Source organism: Prorops nasuta, unplaced genomic scaffold (genome assembly GCF_024137725.1).
Source record: "Prorops nasuta isolate Cenicafe-Biocafe unplaced genomic scaffold, Cenicafe_Pnas_1.2 PNAS00025, whole genome shotgun sequence".
Lineage (NCBI taxonomy): Eukaryota > Metazoa > Arthropoda > Insecta > Hymenoptera > Bethylidae > Prorops > Prorops nasuta.
This window is the reverse complement of record NW_027116822.1, coordinates 2260930-2275989: the sequence shown is the minus strand read 5'-3', so window position 1 is coordinate 2275989 and position 15060 is coordinate 2260930. Positions and strand designations below refer to the sequence as shown.

The following is a 15060-nucleotide window of genomic DNA, read 5'->3' as shown; positions in this document are numbered from 1 at the left end:
ATTATTCTTTGAGTTGTACCTTGGTAATAGAATTGACAGAAAGATTTGTTGACAAAAATTAAACAAAAAGAAACAGAATTGAATAAAATGTAGTTGATTATGTACATTGTTTTAAACTCAGATAGTTTTGATGGATATAAACTCATTAGTTTCTAAGCCTTCAATCATCACAGGATTCAATTCGCGAACAAAGACCAAAGAGAAGCAGTCATAAATTTTACGAGTGATACAGTAGGTGACTAATTTGTAGTCATAATGCAACACGATTGAGACTTGAAAAGAAGAAGTTATTTAGGATTCAATTTACGTTGATAAAATGCTGTAAAAGGATAGTGAGAAGGGAAGAAGGGGTGAGTGAGAGAGAGAACGAGAAGTGAATGAATGTAGAATAAGTTTCGATTATTTATCCTCAAGTAAGCAATGAAAGTATTAACCGAATCTTAACTTATCACCATTTCTGTAGCATTTCTACATTAGCTTCAATATTTAAATTTCAAGAATACCAGAGAGAGAAGAATTCTTAAAATGTCAAATGGATAATCGAATCCCTTTAACTGTAGATAACGCTAACGTTAGCTTTTAAAATAATATTAATAGAAAGGTGAAGAATCTCGAAATGATAATAATTCTTTACCTATAATATGCTTGTGTGTGCATATATATATATATATATGTGTGTGTGTGTGTGTGGATCTATACAGTTTTTATTATTATTATTTCTTATTAGATTTTACGAACGCGTTTCATGAACTTGGCAATGACTGAAATTCACCCTTTAAAAATCTTCCAATACATTCACTTTATCCTTTTTTCTCATTTTGTCTTCCTCAATCTTATTAATTATGTTCCTATTTTCTTAATGATTATTTATCGAATGTAATAAAACGATGCAAGATTATAGATTTTTTCTCATAAGTGATTAAAAATATCATATCTTACTGCATATTGATGCATTTGCTGCTTAAAAAGCATATTTATTTAAAAGAAAAAGTATACTCACACGCGGCGCATAAGTCTATAATATATTTTTATGAACGCTGTGGAATATTTAAAATGCAATTTTTCTATACGATATGGTGAAGTCACTTATGAAGAAATACTAAAATCTTAAGAAATTACAATGGTAATTATAATCCTTGAAATTTCGAAGCAACGTTTTAATGAAATATTTCGATTAGACGGATGTGCCAGCATTTTGTACTTGGTAAAACGCTGTGATAGAAGCTCTCCTGCGACCTACGAAAGTTAACATTTTTAAAGAGTCGTGATAGGGTCTCGCTAGAAAAACACTTGCGAAGTGAGGCATCAATTGTCTGCTAGAAGAGGATTGTTATAAATAGCGAAACAAGAACAGAATTTTAAAAAAAGCTTAATGAACATGTGTCCTGTTACTTAAGCTGTGTTTTATTTAGCTACACTTTTAACACTTTTCTACACTTTCCGTATTTCTGTCTTTGTTCATTGTATAAGTTGACACCTTAAAAAGTGCACAAAGTGTAAAAAGTGTAGCAACTTTTTGCTAAATAAAACACAGCTTTATATGCATTTAATGAATTTATATGTATAATACTATTTATAGTAATTTGAATAATTTTAGCAAAAGTTTAAATTGTATATTTTGTGGCAAACGAGTCGCGCATAAATTCGTTTTTGTCACTAGTAAAATCATACGTCATTAGAAATTTATTGATAATGAATAAATGAATAGGATGAATTAATTTCCATCATTAAAAAGTTGTCGCTGTACAGTTTTAGCGAGTAATGCCTAAAAGGTGTGTATATTAATTATTGGTAGATTTTTTAATTGTTTGGAGCAATAATTGTTTCAATAATTATTGACTGTGAATGTTTATAATAATTATATTCAATTGTTACACTAGGAGTGCATAAACATTAAAATTACGTCTGATATTGTGGTATCGTCAATTACAAAGCCTTCATAGATTTTATGAATTGCGAGAGAACTGCGGGTTAATTAATTTGAGATTGTCTTTTAGAATGTGTAAATATTACTGAAGCAAACCAATTATGCAAATGTTTATATTATTAATTATAGAAGTTATTTTATTTATTTCATTTATACTGGTATCAATAGAAACATAAATATTCAATAAAGTAATAATTAAAGTTATAATAATTTTATGGTAATATTTATTTCTTATAGGAAAAAGACAACAGTAGAATATAATGTAAAAATAAATATTATAAAAAGCGGATTTTAGAAATGTTCTAAAATCACTAATTAATTATTAGGAGATGGAGGAATTGTAAAAATTTTGGTATTTACATCATGTTTTTGTGCGATTCTCTAAGATCATATTTCTGGTTTCTTCGCGTAGCAAGATTTGTTTCTTTGCTTAGAAGAAGCTTATAAAGTGTATCCAATCTATGCGTTAAATGTACAAAAAAATTAAAATCATCTTGGTAGGCCCTAAAATCATATTGTCATTGTTTTTATGTATGTATTCTGTTGGCCTCAATATAATTATTTGATAGAGAAATTACTAGGTTAAAAAGTGAACTTTTTTTTGACGTCTCATAATAAATTTATATTTACATTTTTTACAATTTCGATATTTCCTTTGCATTCAATAGAAAATTTATTTGTTTGTTTATAAAAAATTAAGATTCCACCGATAAATCTTCAAAGAGCAACGATATATCAAAATCGTTAGGTTGGTTAAACATTTTCCTTCTCCAAGCCTCCTGTTTTATTTCCATTGCAGCAACTTTAAGCTCAGCTTCTAGTTCTTTTTCATCTTTAGCAGTCATGGAGCACATAACTATCTCATTAACTTCGTCCTTTAAATTAAAACAAGCCATTGCTTTGAAAGAAGATTTAATGTCATTCTTGTACTTCTGCTTCAGATTTTTGTCCCTTCCAACTAGATTTAGAATGAACAAGCCACTTTCAGCTAGCAGTTTTGCAACTGCTTTTAAAAGAGACATTTCTAAAAATTGTCTGGGTGGACAACTCATTCCTACTGTAGTATCTTTGCTATCTACATCAAAGAGTATAGCTCTATATTTTTTCTCTCTTTCAGCAGCATCTTTAATAAATTGAATACCATCAGCTATTTCAACTTTCATTCTGTCGTCTGACGACAAACCAAAGTATTCTTTAGCAACCTTTAACATGGCTTCATCGATTTCAACTACTGTTATGGTTAGCTATAAAGAAACATTTAATACAAAGATAATTAGGTTAATTAATATGTGATTCATCAGTTTTTGTTTATTATACCTTGGGAAAACACTGATGTAAAAATGTACAGAGGCCCCCACCACCAAGTCCTATTATCATAATTTCGTCAGTCTCATCGAGTTTTAAGGTTGCGCAAACACCTGAACTCATATACACATGATGCCTACAAGCTAGAAAGCCAGAATCCACAACTTTTTTAATTTTTCCTCGTCTGGACTTAGCTGGAAATTAAATAAGAGAAAATAAAAAATTGTTATTGAATTTACTTTTATAAAGAACTTTTTTTTCTAAATGTGAATACCGTCTTTCAGCCGTGCCTCGCTCTGAATAACATACGGATTATTTAAGAAGATGAGTCTCCTATAATCCACTCCATCATTATCCACTTCCTCTACTACAAACTTGCCACTCAATTCGCTGTTACCTTCGTAACAAGTATTTCGAAACCCAAGATCGGCTCCTAAAGACAAGAACGGAACGGGACTTCTAGTGGATAATCCTGGAGGAGCCAATTTCTCTATATAATTCTCGAGCTCTCCTTGAACAGTTTCCATATTTGCAAAGGTGTGCTCCCGTCGTAAGGTGACAATGGCTAACCTGTCTCGCTGACTAGACTTCAGTACTTGCTGTCTTCCTTCTTTTGTACTGAACAGCCAATCCATTTCTCTATATAAATAAGATATTGAATTTTAGTATAAATTCTAGTCATTTTATTGGTTGTAGCTTCAATTGTTTAAAATCATACTTTCCCTGTGGTATAATAAAACATGCATAAGTTTTTTCTCTTCGAACACGTGGTGTATCCAAAAGATAGACTGTATAGCGTGGAAACCTTTGTCCTGGCTGGTGCAAGTCAAATGAAACTTCTCCAAATTCTGCAATACTTTTCTTACATACACTATTGAAGACCAATGCTGATTGCTGTGCTGCCAGTAATGCAGCTACCACTTCTTCTGTTGTAGAAAACCTTTCAATGGCATTGTCCACTAAAGACAATTCAAGTATCTAAAAAATTAATAAACTTGCTTAAATAAAATTATCAGCTTTATACATCAATAAGAGTACTCAAAATAGAAATACCTTCTGATTTAAATTGATGAATTTAGTTGCAATAACTGTAAATACTGGTATAGAACTATCTGGTGTGTGAGCCCTTGCTTCTGCTTGATCCTGGCACTTTGTTATTCGAAACATAAATCCTTCAGAAGGGAAAAATGACAGTAATTTTCTGAGTATATGCTCTTGCAATAGGGAAAAACACATGTATCTTCCACAATTACGTAAAACTCGTTTTATTTCCTAAACAATTAATATCATTATGATTTTTTAGTTACAAAATTGTCAAGAATCTTGTATCATACCTTAAAATACTTGTCAATTACTGCTTGTGTATTTTCTTTTGAATCAGGCATTAATGCATCTAATGTACCCTTATCAACTATAACGTTAAATCTTTCATCAGGATAACTCATTTGTGTAGCATCCATTTGTTCAAAAATTAGATCAGGTCTGGCTACCTTATTAATATCTTGCATTTGTTTTATCACAATCTGTGATAAATCAATATTAGTAATATTTCTGGAAAAATGGTTCATTTGAATATTTATATAGATTGATATTAGGTTATAGTATACACTAGTGATCTAACTTGTAGCCAACATCGTATAAGGACATGCTGAGAGTAGAATTGCCACAACCAACTATTAAAATATCATCCTTCATTTTAATGTATTTGTTTAAAATATCGGAAAGCTCCGAATATTCTCCGTACCTGAAATGAAAAGACAATCATGCCGGTAATATGTTTGAGGCGGAGGGGAATAAATATAGAGAGATTTGACAATACCAATCGAAGCTCTTCTTTCCCCGCTTTTTGAAAAATGTGTTCCAATAATCTGCCTGGCTGAATTGTTCATGGTTTCTCGGTAAAAGGTTCATGACTTTACAAACAAATCTCTAGCATCAGCTGATTGTGACATTAGAGGTTAAAAATTTACACATGGTGTAATTTATGAATTACAAAATCATCATACCAGATGGCACCCCAATCCAATCGACATTAGAGTTCCTCTAGGAAGAGTTAAGTAAGACAACAGCTAGCTTGATTGTGATTGGCTGTGCCATTGTTAGGTCTTACTTCCGCATATATTATAGCAAACATTGTCTTTCTCTCTTTGTATTATGTATGTACAGTTGGGTGCAGAAATCTTGCGTCAGGCAAGGGGAAGTAGGAATCTGAGGGGCGAAGGGATTTCTAGGGAGTTTGTCCGTAGCTGTCAAATGGCGCGATTAACCCTCAATTTCGGATCGTAATGTTAACTCGATGATAACTAATTTTAATGAAAAAATATGCTAAATTTTAATTTAATTGGTTATTCCTTGAAACTGAGTTAATTATTTCAAATTGAGACTACTCGATGCAAGGATTTATTTGAATCAAGCATATTTTTCGGTATATATATATATGTAGTTAAAGATGAATCAATTGTTTTTACAAATTAAAATAATTATTTAATCTCAATTGAACGTTCGATAAACGAATTCGAGGCAAAATTGCGGTAATTACAGTCAGAATTAATGTAAAAAATTCTTTGGAGGAATTCAAGTGTGTCTAGAAGCATTAGCTATATACATACATATATTGGAATATTATAAAAATATCGCAATATCGTTCATTCGCCGTCGTTGAATCTCGTTCATTTTCCTTCATTTTTCGCACCTGCCAATGCACATGCTACATCCACACCTGCACGAGAGCACCAGCTAATAGAGACTTAGAGAGTCGCTACCTGTCACAGCGGAAGCCCTCATGGTTTGAGGAGTGGATCGAAAACGCCGGAAGTTGTCGACAGTGGAGACATTTGATTCACACCCGGCCGGATGCGTCCACCCCTAAGGACACCCTTGGCGTGGACCACTCTACTGCTCCACTATCTCACCCATTTCATCCTATCAGATCCCTCTTCTTCTGCAGCCGTTAATCTTTAATTCTCTTGTTTGATTGGTTATAAATATATCTTGCTTTTGTACACTTATATATTTTTTATGTAATAATAAAATTTTGAAGATTGAATTACCATTATTACCAACAATAATTTAACATTCTACAGTAATTCGTACAATTAACACGCACTGTTAAAGTAAACTAAACAGCAATCAGCGGCAAGTAGGATTCCCTGAGGTTGACTTTTCACTTGGGTTGACGTTACGTGTGATGATAAAAGTATATCAATATATATATACATATATATATTGTTTTCAGTCCTTACCGATAGCGAAAATTTTCGCTCAAGTTATACAGTACTAGGTTAAGACGAGGAGAGAATGCAGAAATTATAAATATAATAATAAGTAAGACAAAATTTTATCATTTTACTGTGCTTTATAAAAACTGTCTTAACACATAAAGGGATTTTCTAATACAGACTTTTTCAAAATCAGTATAATATATTTAAAAAAATATTGTTTAATAAAATTTAATTAATTGAAGGATTAAATAATTTTGAGAGTGTGTGGGTGAAGACTTTCTGCGCTTGTTCAGTTTATTAATGAATGGAGAAAGAGTAAAGAGGTGTTGAAAGAAAAAGGAGAAAACTCATCGAAAATTACAATCTTTTGTCTCGCCACAATCTAGAAAATGAATACCGCGTACATGCACGTCCTAGATTGGGTGGATATAGTGTTGTGTTGTAACGCCATACTCCTCCTTCTAGTTTGTTCTTTAGATTGTCAGAAAGAAAGAAAGAAAGGAAGGAATAGCATTCGGTATGGTTCACGAGCCAACGTATCTATCCACTTTCATTGTTGTTTGATCTCAGCTAAGAGTTGGTAGCTACCATGTTCTTTTCCTAATAATCTTCAATCACTCTTTCGAATTCTATTATTTTTACGTACGTATTTTATGTTTTCGTTTTCACCTTTGGGTGTTTATTAATAACTTATTTTTCTTACAACAGCACGTCCTTTGGAAATTTAGTGAAAAGTGTTAAACTTACGTTAAATAACAATACATCGATTATAATTAGTGCATCTATCAATCGAAATTTAAGACATGCCAATTTTTGTGTAAAAGCCATTAACTGTTTTGGTTTCTAATTATTCTAATTATTAAGCGAGAGAATGAAAATCCAGTGTACTTCGTCTACTTACGTGATTTCAGTGAATATTTAAATCAAAGTTTTGTTAGGTTTGCATACAAATTACTCAAGTTTAACATTTTTATGAAAATACTGTTGATATAATTATAATTTGAATTATATTTGTAGTGAAAAAAAGTCAACAGATTTCGTAGGAAGGATTTAAACTTTTTGGAGATATCAATGAAGAATTATTACAGCCTTATTCTAGAAGTTTCAAGATGAGATTACTTAGGAGAAATTCATGTATGAGAATAAATCTTACTAGACAGAATCGCACATTTAGATCGGGTGCACGTGTTAAAGTGAACGTTATGCGGAAGTGCTAATTAATCTGGGCTCAAGCTATATTTCTTTTTCCTAATTAAGGAAATACGCTAATGAATGATTAAATTTTTTATTAACTAAACATCTAACAAAACAATGCGTAACTGTTAATTTTAATATTTAAAAACAGTAGTGATTTCAAGTCAAATGATTTTTATAAACTAAACTATAATATAAATTCTAATAAATTATTCGACAGTTTAAAAGCGATTTGTCAAATTTCTTAAACCAGGCAGAATGTTGACAATTGTTATAGTTTCGTGCACGGGATTTAATTGGCAAAAAGGGGATAAACGGTTTAATTACAGGTTTACGACTAAAGCGAAGTCGATGTTTTATATACATAACGAAATAGGTAGAGTTGAATAGAAAAATTCATTAATGAGCGTGAAATGTCTGTTGCCCAATAAGGTTCGGGTTTGGGAAGGAAAACTATGGTGGAAAGATACAGATAACTTTACCGCAAAATTACCAAACCTGAGAATGGTCGAATCAACATTGAATTGGAATTAGCATACAAGAATGCAAGAATCGGATTTGTAGATGAGATATCTTTAAAAAGAAGGAAGCTGAACAATGGAGCTGCATTTCATTGGGAAACTTTTAGGGCCAACGTATAGGTATTTCGGCGATTCGGGTAATTTATGTTATCGCTGGGGTCACGGTGGGCGTGCAGGAAATTGGGACAGTCCGGCATGAAGTTTTGCGTATATAAGCAGAAACAGAAAAATTTTCACTCCTTTCCGGTCTAGGGAGCTCTCTGCAGGGATTGTTGCGAAGTCGCCAGCGCCACTCTGTGTCAATGACACCTCATTATTACCAGACGCCATTCTATTTTCTTTTCACTTTGCCACTCGCGAGCATAAAATGTTTAACACTCGCTCTCTTTTGCATAATGACAATAATACAAACCGAACATTCCCTTTTTATTAATATACTCCACAATGATTTCTATGACCGGATTCTATTTCATCGCAAAATAATTATTGGGAATGGTACGTGAAAATGAATTTTTAGGTTAAGCCATTGTCAATTTGCATGGCCGGCTTGCCACATTAAAGTATCTCTCAGCTTGTATCCTGTAGAAACTCGGTGACTCGGTGAATTCGAGCTGCTGAAACAGAGCATGAATGCTGCGCAGTCTCAGCTGGCAATCCGTCCTTTTTAGCGACAGCTCTTGTAATCTCGACACGTTTTTTTTTCTCACTCACATCCTTAATCCATCGTCCTTTGTCGAGTACTCTTTTGTTGCTCATTGGAACAGTAATCTCCAACAGTTTCTATACTTTTCGTTATTATTGTATAAACAAAGTGTGAAATTAATTCCCTTCAATAGAATTATATAAATAGGTTAATAGATTCTCAGGAGAAAACTAATATAAGTTTTGAAACCAGTCCACATAGTTAAAAAGTTATTAAGATTTAAGCTTTCATTAATTCGAGGCATCCTATTGGTCAACGGATTACTTTAGCGATTTCAAGCCGAGAGAACGATAATGTTTCATTTTAAAAATGTTTTGAATAAGGACTAAACCAGTTTTATATTTAGGATCTATCCCCCTGTAAGCGTTGTTTGCTAATTCGTACGAATTAATTTCTTAATCGGTACAATTTTAGGTTAGAAAAAAAATGGCGGGTCCTGGAATACCATTGCTTCTGCTAGTATTGTTGGGATCGGGTAGTTCTGCACGTATTGGCGAATGGAATACTTGCAGTGGAAGATTAGAACGGGCGTTGGATACACTTCATCGGGAATCCAACAGGAGGAATCGCCTGGAAGACGAGGATTCCAATTTGAGTTATCAACAAGAATTACAGTCGGCTCCTATCGATATTTCAGTATCACATATAGCTGTTAAGGTAAAATTTATGATAGATTTGTTAAGGAGATTCTTTTAGAAATTATTATAACATTTTAATTTCCTGTTTTTATTTAGCTGCCTCAGGTGTCGAGAAATACAGGTACACCTTGGGCAACAGTGGAGCGATGCATATATGAGCCAGAAGATAATTCGTTGAAGACTCGTGTAGTTTTCAACGATTTGGTGGTCTCCGGTTTGGTTTCCATGCATGCACGCAGTCCAAAGGCCGGAAGTGTTGCTGCCGAGTCCTGCAGGATGACTTTGAGGTTGCGCAGAGCAGGCATTGAATTCTTGACGAGTCCAATTGCGAGAGGTCGTGGTCAGATGAGAATCAGGACCGAGTCGAGCTTTTTGGAACCGAGATTCGCGTCCATTTATGCATATGGCTGCAGACCTACCAGAGTTGATAAACAAATCAAACGACAGGACAAATGGCCCCCCTATCACTCTCCCAATCACAAGGTATGAAAACAGGCAAAGCACTATCCACATTTAATTAATATAAAGCAGTTATATTTTTTTTCCTTCAGTATTAATCATAAATACGCAGGAAGACTCCAGTGTTGCCATCTAGGTTCATTTAATCGTTTTATTGTCTTGAAATACATTGATTGATTGAAACAGTGTGCTAAAAGTGTATTGAATTGACAAGTAAAAAAAGTGTGTAATCCTGATTTGCAGGTTTATGCGGTAAGACCACCCGAGGATGTTTACGAAAGTCTGGAACCTCGTCAATTAAGTATTTCCAATGTGGATGACGTTGAGATTCCAAACGAAAGTCGTCAATCGCGGGCCCTCTACCCTATAAGAACCGTTGGAATATGGCGTGACAATGTTTGGATAACAAAATCCACCCTTCGCAAGAAACGAGCTTCGAACCTTTCTAATTTCAAAACTAACATCAGCACTAAGAATAAAAGAAAGGTGGTGGGGAAAGGAAGTATTAGAACTAATGTTTTGTATGAGAATTCATTCAGCGGAAATGAGAGGTTAGGTGCACCTAGAGTCAGAAGTCGCAGAGTACGTTACCTACGGGAAACTGAGAATCCAGCTTTTTCTGATAATCGTACAATAAGCAAACCAAGAATGAGAAGAAATTTGGAAGTTATAACACCCCAGGACTTCCAAACAGCGTTGATAAACGAAAGACTACCTAAAGTTGAAGTTACAGATGGTAAATTGAATGTTTTAGGGAACGTAAGCCTTCAAGCTACTAGTACGAAAAAACAAGAGGTTACAGTAACTAGTGAATTGCCTGAAACGTTAAATTCAACTAACTTATTGGATCTGGACTCAGAAAATCTTCAGGATGAAGAAGATAAAACCAATTTTAAACGCGAGGAAAATTCTGGATTGGTACCGGAAACGCGGGAGTCTCATCTGACGGAAAACTTAGAGGATTTCATGATAGGAACTGACGAGGGGAGAAGCTGGCAGTCGAAGGAACACATTGCTAGAGAAATGGAAGATGTTTTCCTAAAGGGTGCGAGTCAGGTGTTGACGAGATATATCGAGCGCCAGCTGCATCCTGCGATTAAAGAAACTCTCATGCTCTCCATGGGATACACCATTAGTTACGGCTAAGCTTCTGCCCGAAAGAATTAACTGAATCCTGGCTTTGAAAGATTTATGACCACAAAAATGATCTCACAGTGTGGGAAAAAGTCACAAACATATTTAAATTTCTATTCTGAAAAATTAGTAAAATCATTGTAAATTAATATTATTCAGTTAATTTAACTTAATTATAGGGCTAGTTTTTTTCATAATTAGTCGTAATGTTCTATCTTTTAAGATTTTTTAATCTGCTCCTTTTCAGCTCTCTGAGCACGTGTGAGTGAAAACGATTGAGAAATTGTGATATTTTTATTTGTCAAATAATTTACATTATTTATAATTAATTAAAAGGTATGTTCGAAAAGAACAGAAACCGAATATTATACTGTCAGTCATGCGTAGGAAATAGATTTAGGGGTCAAGTTTCCCCTTCCTTAAACTCAATTATTTGCGAAAATAGATTATATAAAATATAACAACTTCTTTTAACATTCTATTTAAAGAGCTTATTATAATAATAAATCTGTTCGCAACATTTTAAAGCTGGGCATTTGATCATACATGTACCGTGCGTAGAAGAGCAAGGATATCCACGCTAAAGCATTTTACCGTGCACAAACGCCATTCATACACTAATACTCTAGTAACTTTAGTCTCTACAAGTATTTGTGCATAAAAGTAACAAGAATACGCGAATAGTGTTCATGCGCGCACAAATGCTCTACTCTGGATCCACTCTAAAATTATAAATTAATATTTCTTACTATGCCTTTTAATCTGTAAGCTAAAATGTACAAAGGTTTGTTATTTATTATAAATTATAAAAATAAAAATAAATTCATTTTTTTGATCAGTTAGAATAGTAATTTTACATTCTATTGATTTATATTGTTTCGTGAATTTCATCTATCATCACCTTTCCTAACCAAGATAACGAAATGCGCAAGTCAAAGAGGTCGGGGAAATTTTCAAGTTGCCAGGCATTGTTTACATCGATATTGTGCAGAATTGGATTGTTTGAACATGCAAATAACTTCTCTCCCCTAGTAAAACCTTAACCGGCTTAACCTTTTTTTAAAAATGTTGTGCGAGATAATTAGTTTCCATTAATATTTTGTTCTCAATGATAGTTGTATTGAAAGTATGTCTGGAGTGTAAAATTAATGTGGTTGAAGATTTGTACAAACCCTTAAAGAGAAGATGACAGATAAAAGCACGAATGTGAGGGATAAGAAAAGCAATACCAATAAGACTTTTAAGAAAAAACCGTTGACAGGGATCCAACGTCCAATCTACACAGATATTTTGTTTCATAGACGAAATGTACCTAGGTAGAAATCATTCAGTATATTCCAAGAATTAAATACCATAAATACTTGTGAAGCTTTTTCTGTTACTACCGTTTGTTGATGTATTCCTTAACCTTAAAATAACACGTTTTAAGAAACCAAAACATCCGTAAATCTTTCGCAGATCGCGATATTATTTTACGAGTGGCCATGAACACAAGGGAGAGGCAAGAAATGTTTTTGAAGAAAGGTCTCCATTTTATGTGCCACCATGTCGCGAATTTCCAGGATCTACTCGTCCTTTGAAAGCTGTAGAAAAACTACCAAGCCGAAAGGCTTATGATCATGGAGCAACGGATGACATTTTCCAAAGATTGAGGGTATAATTTGTTACACGACTTTAGCTACTCATAGGCAGATCAAGAAAAAATTTTTCCAAACCGTGTAGATGAAATTCCAGATTATTTTCTTGCAGATTATAAGACGAGTTAACTTACAATTATACACAGCTGCTGATTTTAATTAATTTTTTGGTTAAATTCGGTGATAAATGTCAGCAATCCTGTAAAGTATGATCGAACTGACCGATTGAATATAATTGATAATTATTCATTATGTTATTACTTAATAAATTTAAGACTTGTACGATTTAAAACTATATTATGTCAAATAGATCAGACCGATTAAATCTTGGAGGATTAACGATAACTCGGCAAAATATTAGTTGCAACATGCAACTGTAGAGAAGATAAACTGCTCGATTTTTCTCAAAATCTATCAAAAACACCTGGAATTTTGTTTACGCGATTTGAAAAAGGTAACTGCTTCTAATTCGCTAAACTCTTTGTTGGAACAGCTAGGTGATTAATAAATTCTGTGGACAAAGAAATAAAGAATATGATAAGCTTGCAAAATATTTATAATTTTTAGGTGGACGTTGATCTTGAAATTCTTGATGCAAAAAAATACAAAGAGCCAAACGAGGTCATCGCAATGACAGACGTAGATCCTGGATACTTCACAGATTTCGGCGGTGGAATGAGGGAGAAATTCTCTGTTAGGCGTTACGTGGACGATTTGCGGATGCTTTTTAGAACACGTTTGATGATTGCCCAGGAGCGCGATGATTGTATTCGAATCGAACAGCAATTTGCTGAAGAACAGACAAAAATGAATCTTATTGAGGTCAATTTCTAATTTTTGATACATAGTACTTCGAGAGAGACTATAATATATAATGAGACGACTTTACCTATTTCATTGTACACATTTTAGGAGCGATACGAGCAATATGTAAAAGAATTTGAGGATTTCCTGCAAAAGGACCATGAGGCCAGCATGAAACTACTGGGTGAGGCCGAGGATGAAGCAAAATTGACAGCAAGTCTCATAAACCAGAAAAACCAACTGTCTAAGGAATTCGGCCAAGTTAGGTTAGACGTTTATTTCTGGGAGGAGAGCTGGCGAACGGTAAAAGTGTGCCAGAAATTTCTTTATCAAATCGCCCCGACAGCCTGGCGTGCAGAACACGATTGGATTCATAGAGTGGATAATGAGCTTCAAGTTAGCAGCAACGATGATTTGTTTGCTGATTACAAACTGGATACCGCAGTTTCCCTTGATGACCTTATAGGTATGCTTCTTCTTGTCAAAAACACAAAAAGTTAATGCACCAAAATACATTCACTTTGATTTGTTGGACTACAGTAGTGCATCAACATTCTTTTATTAACCATTTTAAATGCATTAATTGATCAAATTTTACGTATGGAATTTTATATAGATGGTTTTGAGAATGACATTTCCAATGAGGGTCCAAAGGATCTTTACTTCACGGAGGTTTCGGATTTGCAACGAGTATTCTTGACAATGGAGACACAAAACTTAAACGCCATGATCCACTTGGAGACACTGGCAGCACCGATGGCAGATATGACATCAACAATAGCACGAACCGAGGCGGAAATTAAACGAGAGGTTGATGAAGTGGTCGCTGTCATAAACGATCTCGAGGATGCTATTTTGAAAAATGAGGAAAGGGCAACAAAATTGGCAGAATACGCTGATCAGTTGTCGAAAGGAGTTTTCAAAGAAGCGGAGAGTTCTGAAGAGGTTAGAAAATTGCGAGTTTATGTAGAGGATGCTTATGAGGAGTGCGTGTCATCTACTGACGCAAAACTCGATATTTTTGGAATGATGCGAGGGATAGAAAGGGTGTACGAAGATCTTAACAAGATTCTGGTTGAAATACCGGCGGAAATCTTGTTATTGGCCGAGCGAGAAGTTAAGAGGCAGGAGAACAAATTGAAGAGGGAAGCTTTGGAAGCTGCCAAGGAGGAGCTGAGAATGAAAAGGATACTAGATGCTCAAAGAAGGATCATGCAGATGAAATTTAAGGGGAAAAAAATTGTGTTTCGCTCTCCGCCAATCAGAAGAAAAGTCGTTACTGCCGCACCACCTCCGGAACCAACGAAGGAAGAACTTGCGTTCCTTGAATTCTTCACAGATTATTGTAGCCAAGACAACTTTCTGGAATACAGACAAAATTTCCCTGAAGATTTTATGGCTATTTTTAAGGATACAAATCTTGAACCTGACGGGGACGAAGAAGACGATGACGAGGATGAAAATATCGTGGAAACCGAGGATCAAGAGAATTAGTAATAGGATTAAAAAAATGAACG

At 34.2% G+C, this 15060-nt stretch overlaps 3 protein-coding genes and 1 long non-coding RNA gene across 7 annotated transcripts; 3 read left to right on the top strand and 1 right to left on the bottom strand.

The window, feature by feature from the left end:
• Window positions 1-2409: 2409 nt before the first annotated feature.
• Window positions 2410-5194, bottom strand: LOC136782104 (eEF1A lysine and N-terminal methyltransferase homolog). Its single transcript, XM_066741283.1, has 9 exons — window positions 5052-5194; window positions 4854-4976; window positions 4567-4783; window positions 4286-4504; window positions 3951-4210; window positions 3507-3871; window positions 3245-3426; window positions 2558-3171; window positions 2410-2431 (listed from the first exon to the last, which is right to left on the bottom strand). Exons 1-8 carry the CDS (start codon window positions 5141-5143, stop codon window positions 2623-2625), a joined length of 2007 nt encoding a protein of 668 aa, XP_066597380.1. The 5' UTR covers window positions 5144-5194; the 3' UTR covers window positions 2410-2431; window positions 2558-2622.
• A 1338-nt stretch (window positions 5195-6532) lies between these two features.
• LOC136782221 (uncharacterized) lies at window positions 6533-7872 on the top strand. Its single transcript, XR_010824089.1, has 3 exons — window positions 6533-7095; window positions 7162-7391; window positions 7471-7872. It is a non-coding gene; the product is annotated as an uncharacterized lncRNA (long non-coding RNA).
• Window positions 7873-8525: 653 nt separating this feature from the next.
• LOC136782110 (uncharacterized) lies at window positions 8526-11929 on the top strand. Of its 4 annotated transcripts, none has more exons than XM_066741290.1 (4): window positions 8526-8663; window positions 9286-9528; window positions 9606-9992; window positions 10212-11929. In XM_066741290.1, exons 1-4 carry the CDS (start codon window positions 8661-8663, stop codon window positions 11112-11114), a joined length of 1536 nt encoding a protein of 511 aa, XP_066597387.1. In that variant the 5' UTR covers window positions 8526-8660; the 3' UTR covers window positions 11115-11929. The 4 variants fall into 4 exon arrangements, with proteins under 4 accessions (XP_066597387.1, XP_066597390.1, XP_066597389.1 ...); XM_066741293.1 differs by lacking the exon at window positions 8526-8663 and adding an exon at window positions 8737-8847; XM_066741292.1 differs by lacking the exon at window positions 8526-8663 and adding an exon at window positions 8839-8931.
• Window positions 11930-12287: 358 nt separating this feature from the next.
• LOC136782051 (cilia- and flagella-associated protein 100) lies at window positions 12288-15054 on the top strand. Its single transcript, XM_066741201.1, has 6 exons — window positions 12288-12418; window positions 12561-12756; window positions 12886-12945; window positions 13307-13561; window positions 13652-14009; window positions 14160-15054. Exons 1-6 carry the CDS (start codon window positions 12288-12290, stop codon window positions 15035-15037), a joined length of 1878 nt encoding a protein of 625 aa, XP_066597298.1. The 3' UTR covers window positions 15038-15054.
• Window positions 15055-15060: the final 6 nt, after the last annotated feature.

Excerpts from the sequence above, each read along its gene's own strand:
- LOC136782104 (XM_066741283.1), bottom strand. The coding sequence starts at position 5,143 with ATGAACCTTTTACCGAGAAACCATGAACAATTCAGCCAGGCAGATTAT. Across the intron at positions 4,977-5,051 it reads GGAAAGAAGAGCTTCGATTG|GTACGGAGAATATTCGGAGC; the intron begins GTATTGTCAAAT and ends TTTTCATTTCAG. Across the intron at positions 4,505-4,566 it reads TAATTGACAAGTATTTTAAG|GAAATAAAACGAGTTTTACG; the intron begins GTATGATACAAG and ends TTAATTGTTTAG.
- LOC136782110 (XM_066741290.1), top strand. Across the intron at positions 9,529-9,605 it reads TATCACATATAGCTGTTAAG|CTGCCTCAGGTGTCGAGAAA; the intron begins GTAAAATTTATG and ends GTTTTTATTTAG. Across the intron at positions 9,993-10,211 it reads ATCACTCTCCCAATCACAAG|GTTTATGCGGTAAGACCACC; the intron begins GTATGAAAACAG and ends CCTGATTTGCAG.
- LOC136782051 (XM_066741201.1), top strand. The coding sequence starts at position 12,288 with ATGACAGATAAAAGCACGAATGTGAGGGATAAGAAAAGCAATACCAAT. Across the intron at positions 13,562-13,651 it reads CAAAAATGAATCTTATTGAG|GAGCGATACGAGCAATATGT; the intron begins GTCAATTTCTAA and ends TACACATTTTAG. Across the intron at positions 14,010-14,159 it reads TTCCCTTGATGACCTTATAG|ATGGTTTTGAGAATGACATT; the intron begins GTATGCTTCTTC and ends AATTTTATATAG.